This window comes from Eleginops maclovinus, chromosome 6 (assembly GCF_036324505.1).
Source record: "Eleginops maclovinus isolate JMC-PN-2008 ecotype Puerto Natales chromosome 6, JC_Emac_rtc_rv5, whole genome shotgun sequence".
Classification (NCBI taxonomy): domain Eukaryota; kingdom Metazoa; phylum Chordata; class Actinopteri; order Perciformes; family Eleginopidae; genus Eleginops; species Eleginops maclovinus.
Genome location: NC_086354.1, coordinates 4,858,786 through 4,872,608, shown reverse-complemented (window position 1 = coordinate 4,872,608; position 13,823 = coordinate 4,858,786). Strand labels below are relative to the sequence as shown.

The following is a 13,823-nucleotide window of genomic DNA, read 5'->3' as shown; positions in this document are numbered from 1 at the left end:
ATTAAATAACACAACTTTGATTTGAAGCTCTTAGATTTGTTCTTTCCTTACCAGAAGATGGTGATTAAGTGAGAAATTTCCACGACAGTTGGGTTACATAAAAGGCGATAAAACCCATCCCTGATATGTATATACTGTATCAGCAGGAGAGGAATTACCCAAATTCCATAAAATAACCTTTACTGTGGGTTAACATAAACCTTTCCTCCCTTTACATCAACATCAGAGAGAAAACAATGAGGAAAGTTAAATAAAGTGTTGGTCCAACAAAAGCTCCCGAGGAGCCCATGTACATACAGTGGGGCAAAAAAGTATTTAGTCAGCCACCAATTGTGCAAGTTCTCCCATTTAAAAAGATGAGAGAGGCCTGTAATTTTTATCATAGGTATACCTCAACTATGAGAGACAAAATGAGAAAATAAAATCCAGAAAATCACATTGTAGGATTTTTAATGAATTTATTTTCAAATGATTGTGAAAAATAAGTATTTGGTCAATAACAAAAGTTCATCTCAATACTTTGTTATATACCCTTTGTTGGCAATGACAGAGGTCAAACGTTTTCTGTAAGTCTTCACAAGGTTTCCACACACTGTTGCTGGTATTTTGGCCCATTCCTCCATGCAGATCTCCTCTAAAGCAGTGATGTTTTGGGGCTGTCGCTGGGCAACACGGACTTTCAACTCCCTCCAAAGATTTTCTATGGGGTTGAGATCTGGAGACTGGCTAGGCCACTCCAGGACCTTGAAATGCTTCTTACGAAGCCACTCCTTCGTTGCCCTGGCGGTGTGTTTGGGATCATTGTCATGCTGAAAGACCCAGCCACGCTTCATCTTCAGTGCCCTTGCTGATGGAAGGAGGTTTTCACTCAAAATCTCACGATACATGGCCCCATTCATTCTTTCCTTTACACGGATCAGTCGTCCTGGTCCCTTTGCAGAAAAACAGCCCCAAAGCATGATGTTTCCACCCCCATGCTTCACAGTAGGTATGATGTTCTTTGGATGCAACTCTGCATTCTTTCTCCTCCAAACACGACAAGTTGAGTTTTTACCAAAAAGTTCTATTTTGGTTTCATCTGACCATATGACATTCTCCCAATCCTCTTCTGGATCATCCAAATGCCCTCTAGCAAACTTCAGAAGGGCCTGGACATGTACTGGCTTAAGCAGGGGGACACGTCTGGAACTGCAGGATTTAAGTCCCTGGCGGCGTAGTGTGTTACTGATGGTAGCCTCTGTTACTTTGGTCCCAGCTCTCTGCAGGTCATTCACTAGGTCCCCCCGTGTGGTTCTGGGATTTTTGCTCACCGTTCTTGTGATCATTTTGACCCCACGGGGTGAGATCTTGCGTGGAGCCCCAGATGGAGGGAGATTAGCAGTGGTCTTGTATGTCTTCCATTTTCTAATAATTGCTCCCACAGTTGATTTCTTCACACCAAGCTGCTTACCTATTGCAGATTCAGTTTTCCCAGCCTGGTGCAGGTCTACAATTTTGTCTCTGGTCTCCTTTGACAGCTCTTTGGTCTTGGCCATAGTGGAGTTTGGAGTATGACTGTTTGAGGTTGTGGACAGGTGTCTTTTATACTGATAACGAGTTCAAAAAGGTGCCATTAATACAGGTAACGAGTGGAGGACAGAGGAGCCTCTTAAAGAAGAAGTTACAGGTCTGTGAGAGCCAGAAATCTTGCTTGTTTGTAGGTGACCAAATACTTATTTTACCGAGGAATTTACCAATTAATTCATTAAAAATCCTACAATGTGATTTCCTGGATTTTTTTTTCTCATTCTGTCTCTCGTAGTTGAGGTATACCTATGATGAAAATTACAGGCCTCTCTCATCTTTTTAAATGGGAGAACTTGCACAATTGGTGGCTGACTAAATACTTTTTTGCCCCACTGTAAGTACTCCCATTCCGGGGCTGTAATTTGTCCTATCTGAGGAGCTGTCGAACAAATATTTGAAACTACATTGAAAGCTATATTAAATATGAATGGATAATTGTTCCTGGCTGTGTTCCAAAGCAGCAACCAAGGGTCTTGTATCGTGTTTAATGCTGTCAAATGTACAGCTTGACAATACAAAAACACTTTAATGACCTTTTCCCACGGACAGTAACTAGGCACATTTACTCAAGTACTGTACCTAATTAAAACACATTCTGGTAGTACTACTTTACTGGAGTATTTACAGTTCCTGCTGCCCTGCTGAATGTTTTATACACAATCATTATTTTATAACTGAAGTCCTTAAGCTTACTTAACTAAATACAGACAGACTTCTGCAATAAGTCCCCTCTACTGCATCTGGTGCTATGATAATGTAAAAATACAAATCAAGATGGTAGTTTCTTGAAAGGCGCTATATAAATCCAGGTTATTATTATTATGAAATTACTTTGGAGATTCCGGTTTATAATACAACAAACTTTTTATAAAGTAATATAGGTTAAGATCAACTTTATTGATCCGAGCAGATATAGCAAAAGTAAAGCAAATATAACATATGTTTTCTAAAATGGGCCAGAATAACTACCTTACATTTTTTTATGCAAATCCTGTTTTAGCTTTAGTAATACTTACTTCAGATTATATTATGTATTTACACTATGGTAATAAAATGTTACTCAAGTAAAATATATCAGTACTACATCCACCACTGCTTATGGATCATGCATTTTTATATGATCGTATGTTTAACTACAATAAACAAATACATGGAACTGTCTCTCACATTGTGTGTATTCAAGTTCAATGTTTGAAGAGATCTAAATGTACTTTATGTATGTTAATTCTGTAAAAAAATTGAGTTTAGTGTTAAATAAATCATCTGTTGTTCCATCTGGGTTTTATAACTTGACATCACACCTTTTTAAACAGAGGGCATGTTTAATAAGCACAGGTGTTTCCTTAACAATGAGTCTGTATTTAATGCCTTTACAATATGACCGTAAACCAGCATGCACAAGACCAGAACTTATTTATTGTTATTGTTTGTATTTATATTATTAACACCTGTGCTGGTTAAGCAAACAGGTGTGTATAGTTGTAGTTGTGTGTGTGTGTGTGTGTGTGTGTGTGTGTGTGTGTGTGTGTGTGTGTGTGTGTGTGTGTGTGTGTGTGTGTGTGTGTGTGTGTGTGTGTGTGTGTGTGTGTGTGTTACAGGGCCTTCAAAGGATAATTCAGGATCATTTAAAGTGGGTCTAATTCGGCGTTTGAGACCTCTGAACTTAAACATTTCTGACACTTTACTCAAAAAGTCAAATGGAACCCCACTCAAAGCTGCTCTTGTTTTTTAATGTAGACACTTCACTTAGTATATTGCCCAGTCAAACACTGTGAACCCTTGCACAGTTTGTACATTTTAAATGGGTAAAGTTGTTTAAAATCGCACATGGCGACTGTTCACCAGAATTGATGATGACAGCTGGATACTAGCTAGCTAGCAAGCGGCAAATGTATAGCTAGCTAACAGCTTAATGTTCGCGGTTGCAAATCAAAAAGACAGTTCAGTTTACCCAATTAAATCAATGTTGACAACAGTATAGGGGTACTTTTTTAAATATCAAAAAACCTTCAACTGTATTTCTTTGATTTATTTAGCGCTGTGTTCAATGACGCCACTACATCGACCTACACGATGCAAGTCGAATTTCAGATTTCTGACAATTCAAGTATTATCCTATCGTAAAGTTGAGGGGGAGAAGTGTCCAGCATTTCTCAAAGTGTACTCAAAGCTACTCATATTGCACTGCATTTTACCATTGTGCTTAAAATAACAAAATAGCAAAGTATGCAAAATGAGACACTGCACCAATTAAATTTCCCATTGTAAAGGTAAGTTGTCAACAAAAAAGCAACATTTACTGTATTTAATTTATCAAAACATGCAAGTAAAACATTTTCTGCATGCAAATTTATATCAAAGTTATGTTGCCATATTTATTAGGTTTCTGTTTATGGTAAATAGCCTCTGGAAGTTACCCTTTCTTCAAAATAGACATCTGTAAAAACGTAAGGAAATGGACCCAACAATTGTGAGAGTTCCTGAAATGGTTGTGGTCAGAAACAATGTTGGTGGTCACAGTAATGTACAAATTGTTTTTTCGAGGGCTTGACTAAATCTTTTTCATTCCACGAAGCAGTTCTCACAAACACTTGCACAACAATGGCCCTGAAAAAAAGAGCTCAGAATCTGCCCAGTTGCAAAAACATCAATGGCAGCATGTAAAACAAATCTTTATTTTTTCCTTTGCAGACAGTTTCAATGTGGGGTTTTTCCTGGAAAGCAGATGGCCTATCACACAAGTATCTGAATAAAAAATTGGCATTGTGGATATCTATAGGAACTTTGAGTCACATGGTGAACCAATACAACTTCTTCTGTCCAACTTATCACTCCACTACACCACTTTGTTTACACACCGTTTGTGTCTGCCATCATTGAAAATTAAATGGACTATTTTGAGTGTTTAGCTGCCATGGAAACTGCAGGAAACCATAGCAATAGTAATGATAGCTTAAGCTTCAATGTAATTTTTCTCACCGGGGAAACAAACCTGAAGAAACTGTTTATTCAGCTGTCCAAACGTATATTGTTCGACCATTGTATCCTTAATAGAATTCTGACGGAGTGTATTTTCATTGTAACCCTCTTTTTGTAATTCATAACGTTGCTTCTTCAATCACAAGAGGGGCTCTTGAGCTCACCACAGCTCTGTAATCCACTCCAGAGACTTGTTTTGCTTTAAGAAGCATTTATTGAAGTGTGCAGGAGATGATATAAATGTGAATAGGTACTCTTTGACGATCAGACCCCAATCGTGATTTCATATATCTTGAGGTCCGGAGGTAAATAGAATGTGTAGATCCAAACATGTTTTAAATGTAAGCCGATGTGAAGAACAGTGTTGCCACAGTTACCTTGAAAAAGTAATCTGATTACTGATTACTCATTTAAAAAGTTACTTGATTACTTTACTGATTACTTGATTTAAAAAGTAACTAAATTAGATTACAAGTTACTTTATTAGTTACTTTCAACAGCTGCCGACAACATCCCCCGCCGCGTCAACATAAATGAGTCCAACATACTGCCCGACCAACTTCTTCAACTCTTTCTGGTTTTGCACTGAAGTCCAGCTTTTGTTGTTCGGGTGGTGGGGGACCTCGTGCTTTAGTCGCAGCTCTCTGCTTCGCTCCACCAGGTGAGACTTGCTCTGTAAGTTTGACTGTGCCGTGCTGCGACTCCAAATGTTTATTCAAATTTGACGTACTGTGTTTGAAGCTAGATAGCACTTTGTCTCCAGCACAGAGAGTGCAACGAACCTTAATACTGTCATCTTGAGCTGACACAAACTCAAAATAGTGACTGTTTTTCCAGCTAGAAAACGGGCATCTGTCTCCTCCCTCCATTGTTGTTTACGTTTGTGTCGCTGCGTGGTAAACACCTGAGTTGTCCTCGTGCTGAAAACGTGACTTAATTGTCGCATAGACGTCACTCCCCGAGACGCAAGAAGAAAGCAAACATATATCTTTTTACCAAGGAAAATGACAAAAATAGTAACGCACAGTGACTTGGATAAGTAACTTTAATCGGATTACTGGTTTGGAAATAGTAACGCGTTATATTACTCGTTACTGAAAAAAGTCGTCAGATAGAGTAACGCGTTACCCACATCACTGGTGAAGAAAAGAAAGATAATGTGTGTTTTGAACTATCTGTGTATGTGTGAGTCTGGTGGTAATTTCTGAGCGACACATGCATGAAGAGGTAATATGGCACAGCGTGAATATTTTTGCATCAAAATTCATATTTAAACTTCTAAATTAACGTGCATGTTTGTGGTAGTGTTACACATGTAGCTACTGGCTTATGCATTTTTCAATGATTGAAACAAGTGTTTTGCATGTAAATCAGCATAAAAGCTTTAAAATAGAGCTGCATGCATTATTTTTGGTCAGTTTATAATGATTCAAGTAATGTAAAGTTTATAATTCTACATTTACATTGAATGTTGTGCTTTCGCATTGTGCAAATAAACCTTTCCAAATGAATGTACACTTGTTGGTTAACAATTATTGGTGGAAGCTTTTTTATTTACTTTTTTAAAATTTAATTTTATAAATGTAATCAAATTATACATTTGAAAAGTAATAATCACCTATGTTTAACATACCAGACACATATTGCTTAACCTTATGGTATTGAGTCACAATCCTGCATAGATGTCCGTCAGTGATCTCCTCGTTGTCTTAATCAGTGAAAGGCTCAGACCAAGGCACGGGGGTAGGTTTTTTCCCGGGGGCAACTCCACCACTAACCCTCGTCTTTCTGTCACTCTTCATTATGTGTGATGACAGAGAGTTATTACCCGGGCAACAGTCCTCCTCCTGCTGTGCGTCAACCCCATCACGTGGAGGCGCCGTGTTTTCGGAGTTTTTGGTTCGTAACTCACAGCCGGAGAGAGAAACCAGAGGAAAGGGAGGTACTGAAGGAGAAGAACTCAGAGATTATTTCCCGCTAACACAGCACCTGCCAGTTTGGGATTTTTACATTTGTATGAGAGGGATTTTTTACATCATCATCCACAGAATTCTTTATAATGATGATGATGGGGATAACCGGCCCCCACTTGTTGTGCCTCTTCCTGCTCGCCTTCCCTCTTTCCTGGGCAGAGGACACAGAGAAAGATGTGAGGAAGAAGGAGAATGACACAGGTGAGGATTATTCTTACCTTTACGATGTTAATGATTCATAAATGCTTAGTTGGTCTGCTTAAAATGTGCTTAAATGCGACACCATGAGGAAAAAACAAGTGCAGTTTATTTATTTAAAGGTATATGGATAAAATATATTACATTTGCCTACCTTAGATTGACATAAAATCTCCAATTTAGTCGTTGAGAAGCCATGTATGTAAGCCATTGCCAACTGTTTATTATATTAAAACTGAAGTTATCAACAGTTCTTTAAAAAACGTTTCTGAAGTTAGAGAATTAGTTTCAAGCTTTTATTTATCTGAAGTTGTTCGATCTCATCAGGAGTTACTTTATCAAATTCCATTTGATTTATGCAAATATTTGGAACATTTCCTCCATTTGAAGTATCTTTAACTCCTGCACATTTTGGAATTAACCTATGCTATTGTACATCTGGTTTGATTCTATCGGTTTTGAAGCAAAAATAATTTAGGAAGTAAATCAGTGGATTTCTGTCAGAGCATTTTAGGGTTCTGATCTGGAGTTTATGACAGCTTTAATTTGGGAGGAATATGGTTTCATTTTGAGTTTATTCACTTTTGAGTTTTTCTGGAGAGTTGCAACACAGTTTTGAGCAGGATGTGTGGAGTCTAGGGAATATTGCACTACGGTCATTTATGCTGTTGCACGTAGTGAAACAGGAAGGGGAAGAACTCTGTTAAGATGTAAACATACCAGCACTTTCAGCTGCTCATGACATGTTTGATTATTATCATGTCACTGCAATCGTCCATTAAAGCAAGTGAACAAATGGAATGTTGTTCTTATTTAGAGTCTGTCACATGTAAATGCCCAATCCACCACTTTTGACTATAGCAATTACAATTATACTAACAAGTACTGGTGAAAGATGAGCTATAATAAAAAACTACATTAGTATTGGCATGAAAAACATACCTAAAACACCAAAAGTTATATTACGTATAATCTTTATGTATACAGTCTATACTTTATGTGGCAGCTGGGAAGGATGTAGCTGTATTTAAATGCTGGGTAGCAAATCTATAATAATTCGCCATACCATTATTGTGTATTCATATTATATCTCTTTAAAATAGTGTTAAATACATTTAGTTCAGTAAAAAGTACAATACTGAGATTGGTTGGAGTAAGAGTATGATGCAGCAGAAAATGAAAATACGCTAATGAAGTCCTTCAAAATTGTAACGAAGTACAGTAAATTACAATACACCACATCTAAGAAGACATCAACTTATGGTGTTGACAAATCTCAGAAACATTTATAACTTAAATTTGATTGTCTTCTGTCTGTTTTGGATTATTCTGTTCCTGGATGAGCAACTGTTTTTTCAAGCATTTAAACATGTCCTAGTAGAAAACAAAAATACAATTATGAACCTGGAAATACACAAGATATGTCCTCTTTAATGTTAAAAGGAAGCCTTTAAACTGTAAACATGGTCATAATGGGAGAATACAAATGTGATGCACAATGTTTGTTTTATAATGATTTGTTGAGATGGCAGATGTTAATTCCCCAGAAAATGGTGTATTCAAGAAGCGAAGTATAGATGTCTCAAAGGGGCTGATATAAGCGTTGGCGTGGGCCTCAGCATCAGCAGGAGATCAGGCATCAGCACTGGGCTGAAGGTATTCCCTGCAAAATAACGGTTAGATTTTAAACATCTGGCCAAACACTAGCCAAAAGTGATGAGATGAATTGGAGGGGGAAGGTGTAGGGATTAGTCATGGGGGTCGGGTCATAAGGAAGGTTTCTAATTTGTTGCATAGATTATAAACCGTACACTGTAGTACAATGAATCGAAGATGACAGTGTCTGCAGTTGGACGTTGATGAAGGTCTTTTGGTAATGTTTCAAAGAACGTCCAGCAGAGAGGAGGTGTTGAACCATATCATTTGGATTTCCATTGCATCGCTGACATCTATCAAACTGTTTCTATTAGCTCCTACAGTATGACTTCAAAGCAAATATTCCAAGAAATGATGCCCATGTGTGCAGCTGACCTGCCATGGTGAATGAATTTACTGTGGTATGGAAATCCTACCCTACTTATTATATTCAACATTCTGTACGGTTCTTTGTGCTTTTTGAAACTGTTAACTGCCAAAAAAAAAACCTACTGCTTGCCATGATCAATTTCCAATGTTTGGAGCTGCTGATGAAGTTAGAAACACATGAGAAATTCTCCTGTAGTCACGGGCTTCGCCACAATATAATTTTTGGGGGGACACACGTTACCCTCACCTTAAAAAAAAGGTTGTTTGGACCCCCCCACATTTGCCATCAAAAATATTAGTGCATGACTGCATTTTAGTCGAGCATTCTTTCCATTGCTTCACAATCAAATCCGTTCCACTCTATCATAGGGGGAATACCAATATCAATCAAACTCCACTCCGCGTTTTCCTGGTTTCCTGCACGCAACAAGCCTATGTTGAGAATCGGATCAACACAACAGTTGATCCGACTCTCAACATAAGCTTGTTGCGTTGGTGATGCGGCTGCATTTAGGTCCTAAACAGTCAGTCAAAATCTCCAGCTTTTGCTAGCTTTTTTCTTTGCATTTGGGGTCCAGTTGAACACTTTCTTGAATGGCTGGTGCCTTGGTAGACGCTACTGCCTGAACAAAAAAAGGACTCTGTACCTGACAATACAGCTCAGGAACACACTTCCCTATTCACCATATCAAGATGCAGATTCCAATTGGACAGCACAGAGTTCTGACATCAAACAGAGGCTCTCGGTGCATCTTCACTATGAAAGTAATCCGTCAAAGAGATGTAGACGCTGATCAGCATGACTCCTGGACACCTACCTGAAAAAAGGTATTCCTGCCAGGTCCGACTGGAAGGTAACACCAGGACAACCGGAAATCCCATCTGGATTTCCTTATAGAAGAATAGTACTTCTCCTCTAAGGCAAAGTGTAAACCTACCAGATCATAGGCAGGAGAATGAACACAAGGCTTTTTGTTTCGTGTAACCATACTGTATGCAGTTCTCCAGAGACTGTGTTTTGTGATTTTCTCTGGAATGAAATCCGACTTTGAACAAAAAGTACAGAGATCATTAAATTAAGGAATGTTTACAGAGTGTTTTTTACCATGAGTATTGAATGTTCTGTTTTTTCCATTTCTAGTTTGGGTCCAGGCTAGGACCAGACGACTGTTTGCAAGGCGAAAGTTTTCTCCGCCCCCAGAAAGTCGCACACCTGTAAGCTTTCTTTTTTCCTCTTAAACAGCCTGAGAGTTACTTTTCAATGAGGCCGGTTGTGAATACTTAAAATGAAAAAGGTTAGGTGGAATCTTAAGGTCTGTAGGCTATGTGAGTTTTGTTTTTGTTCACATGTTGAACCTATTTTTCCCTGTTTCAGAAGCACAAGGCAAACCTCGTGACTCCAGCACATCGTTGCGGCCGGTTGATGGAAAATTGCTCGGCCTACATCCGATGCTGTGACCCCTGCGCCTCCTGCCGCTGCCGACTCTTCAACACCATTTGCCACTGCTGGAGGACGAACCCGGCGTGCTCAATGAAGACGTAGATAAAAAAACATACGTACAAGACCAGCACCTGGACATACACAATGATGTACATACTATATAAATAGAGGAATGAACAAACACTGCCTTCTGGCTCTTGAGAGAAGTTCGGAGAATATTATTGGGAAAATCGTGAAAAAATGCTTGTTTTCTTCCATTGTACAGAACACTTGAGTGATGGAAGTGAATATGGGAGTGTGTGTCTCTGTCTTCAGTGTTCTGAGGAATTAATACAAAATTACTAACATAAATGTTTACAGAATATCCAAATACCTAATGTGTGTGTAACCAACGACATAAGCTATTTCATGTATGCAGACAAACACTATGTACAGTGGGGCAAAAAAGTATTTAGTCAGCCACCAATTGTGCAAGTTCTCCCATTTAAAAAGATGAGAGAGGCCTGTAATTTTTATCATAGGTATACCTCAACTATGAGAGACAGAATGAGAAAAAAAATCCAGGAAATCACATTGTAGGATTTTTAATGAATTAATTGGTAAATTCTTCGGTAAAAAAAGTATTTGGTCACCTACAAACAAGCAAGATTTCTGGCTCTCACAGACCTGTAACTTCTTCTTTAAGAGGCTCCTCTGTCCTCCACTCGTTACCTGTATTAATGGCACCTTTTTGAACTCGTTATCAGTATAAAAGACACCTGTCCACAACCTCAAACAGTCATACTCCAAACTCCACTATGGCCAAGACCAAAGAGCTGTCAAAGGAGACCAGAGACAAAATTGTAGACCTGCACCAGGCTGGGAAAACTGAATCTGCAATAGGTAAGCAGCTTGGTGTAAAGAAATCAACTGTGGGAGCAATTATTAGAAAATGGAAGACATACAAGACCACTGCTAATCTCCCTCCATCTGGGGCTCCACGCAAGATCTCACCCCGTGGGGTCAAAATGATCACAAGAACGGTGAGCAAAAATCCCAGAACCACACGGGGGGACCTAGTGAATGACCTGCAGAGAGCTGGGACCAAAGTAACAGAGGCTACCATCAGTAACACACTACGCCGCCAGGGACTTAAATCCTGCAGTTCCAGACGTGTCCCCCTGCTTAAGCCAGTACATGTCCAGGCCCGTCTGAAGTTTGCTAGAGGGCATTTGGATGATCCAGAAGAGGATTGGGAGAATGTCATATGGTCAGATGAAACCAAAATAGAACTTTTTGGTAAAAACTCAACTCGTCGTGTTTGGAGGAGAAAGAATGCAGAGTTGCATCCAAAGAACACCATACCTACTGTGAAGCATGGGGGTGGAAACATCATGCTTTGGGGCTGTTTTTCTGCAAAGGGACCAGGACGACTGATCCGTGTAAAGGAAAGAATGAATGGGGCCATGTATCGTGAGATTTTGAGTGAAAACCTCCTTCCATCAGCAAGGGCACTGAAGATGAAGCGTGGCTGGGTCTTTCAGCATGACAATGATCCCAAACACACCGCCAGGGCAACGAAGGAGTGGCTTCGTAAGAAGCATTTCAAGGTCCTGGAGTGGCCTAGCCAGTCTCCAGATCTCAACCCCATAGAAAATCTTTGGAGGGAGTTGAAAGTCCGTGTTGCCCAGCGACAGCCCCAAAACATCACTGCTTTAGAGGAGATCTGCATGGAGGAATGGGCCAAAATACCAGCAACAGTGTGTGGAAACCTTGTGAAGACTTACAGAAAACGTTTGACCTCTGTCATTGCCAACAAAGGGTATATATCAAAGTATTGAGATGAACTTTTGTTATTGACCAAATACTTATTTTCCACAATAATTTGAAAATTAATTCATTAAAAATCCTACAATGTGATTTCCTGGATTTTTTTTTCTCATTCTGTCTCTCATAGTTGAAGTGTACCTATGATAACAATTACAGGCCTCTCTCATCTTTTTAAATGGGAGAACTTGCACAATTGGTGGCTGACTAAATACTTTTTTGCCCCACTGTATGTATTGTGCCTCGGGTATTTCCCACATTATTGCTGCTTTAACAATTCTGCTCTCCTGCCATATCTACCATGTGGGAACCAATAAGACCAGGCTCACATTAGAGCGTACATTTCTTTCTTTTTTTTTCAAACTCACTGCCCTATAGACAAGACATGGAAAAAAATACAGTCATATAAAGCTAAAAAGCAGATTTTTGTGTCCCTATGTAAATAAGCCTTGGAGTACAGATATAATAGATTATTTGCTATTGAATAAATATATCACAAGCCAATATCATCCATGTGTTTTTGTTACTTTCCTTATTGTTTTTTTCCCAGTGGAAATATCCTAAAATGCATACATGAATTCATTTAGAATGCAAGTGAGATTTATGGGCAATCTTTGCTCCACTTACTGTTTCAGTTTATCCATGACAATTTCCGCTCCTCTTTTGGTGGGAAGTAAAAAGAAGCAGATGTCTGATTCCAAATATTCACACTCCTAGTTTATTGTTACAGTAGCTGTTATTTCTCGATGTACAATCTCTTTCATAGGGATCATCCTAAATTCAGTCTTCAAACGGCAATACATTACAGAGGACTTATTCTGCTTTCTGGTGTCTTCCCTTTCCTGTAGTGTAACGGTTTTAGTGCATGTAAATGGTCTGCAAAGACTAAAATCCCAAAGTTCCCTCCAGAGGGAATTTCTCTCCCACACACTTCCCCCGAATGCCTCTATTGTAGTCCTTTGTTGACTTCGTTAACAAAAAGACATCACTCAGAAGACTCGCGCTTCTCTTGGCTAGGGTTCCAACACATTGTACATGATAAGGGTCGGGACAGCTCTAGGTTGTTGACCAATCAAAACATGGCTGGCCAGCTAACCAATCAGAGCACACTGGGCTCTGGTTTAAGGATGAAAAGAGGTGCTGCAGCACAGGCAGTATGAGAAAAATAAAGAGCTTTTTGAACATTAAAGCATGGAGACATGTACCAGAAGAGACACCAAATACAAATATGACCCTGGAAATCAGCATGATAGGGCCCCTTTAAATCTTAAGGAAAACAGTGATATCGAAATTTTAACAATGGAGCAAACACATTCCTAGAAGAGTGACGGTAGTGCCGAAGTCCGTAGGGACTTGGCTTTGGGAACCGGGAGGTCACCAGTTCAAGTCCCTGAAAGACCTAGTGCTACTGAGGTGTCCCTGAGCAAGGCACCATTCCCTCTACTGCTCTCCGGGCGCCGTACATATGGCAGCCCACTGTTCCTAACTAGAATGGGTCAAATGCAGAATGTAAATGTCTCCTCTGTGGGACGGTTAAGGGTTCCTTCTTCTCCTAACTCGGTTACACATATTGCTTGAATAAAAATAGGCAGAAAGAAGAGGAAATGACAAATGGTCAGTGATTATGTGCAGCATAAATTTGACTGCAGTGAATATGATAAATTGCAAAAATGATATCTTAAATCCACAGGTCTTTCCTCATACTGTACATGCTCACACATGCAAAAAAGCCTTTCACAATACAAGAGCAGCTCAGGTCCTTTTGATGTACGGTGTGTTACATATAAAAGATGTGAGTTTGCTTCCTCCCTGCATGATGTCGAGCCAAAGAGCAA

General features: G+C 39.3%; 1 protein-coding gene across 1 annotated transcript; it reads left to right on the top strand.

Annotated features, from left to right (window-relative positions):
- Positions 1-5,067: 5,067 nt before the first annotated feature.
- asip2b (agouti signaling protein, nonagouti homolog (mouse) 2b) lies at positions 5,068-10,616 on the top strand. The gene is made up of 5 exons (XM_063886496.1): positions 5,068-5,206; positions 6,363-6,487; positions 6,594-6,719; positions 9,883-9,956; positions 10,117-10,616. Exons 1-5 carry the CDS (start codon positions 5,079-5,081, stop codon positions 10,282-10,284), a joined length of 621 nt encoding a protein of 206 aa, XP_063742566.1. The 5' UTR covers positions 5,068-5,078; the 3' UTR covers positions 10,285-10,616.
- The last annotated feature ends 3,207 nt before the right edge of the window (positions 10,617-13,823 follow it).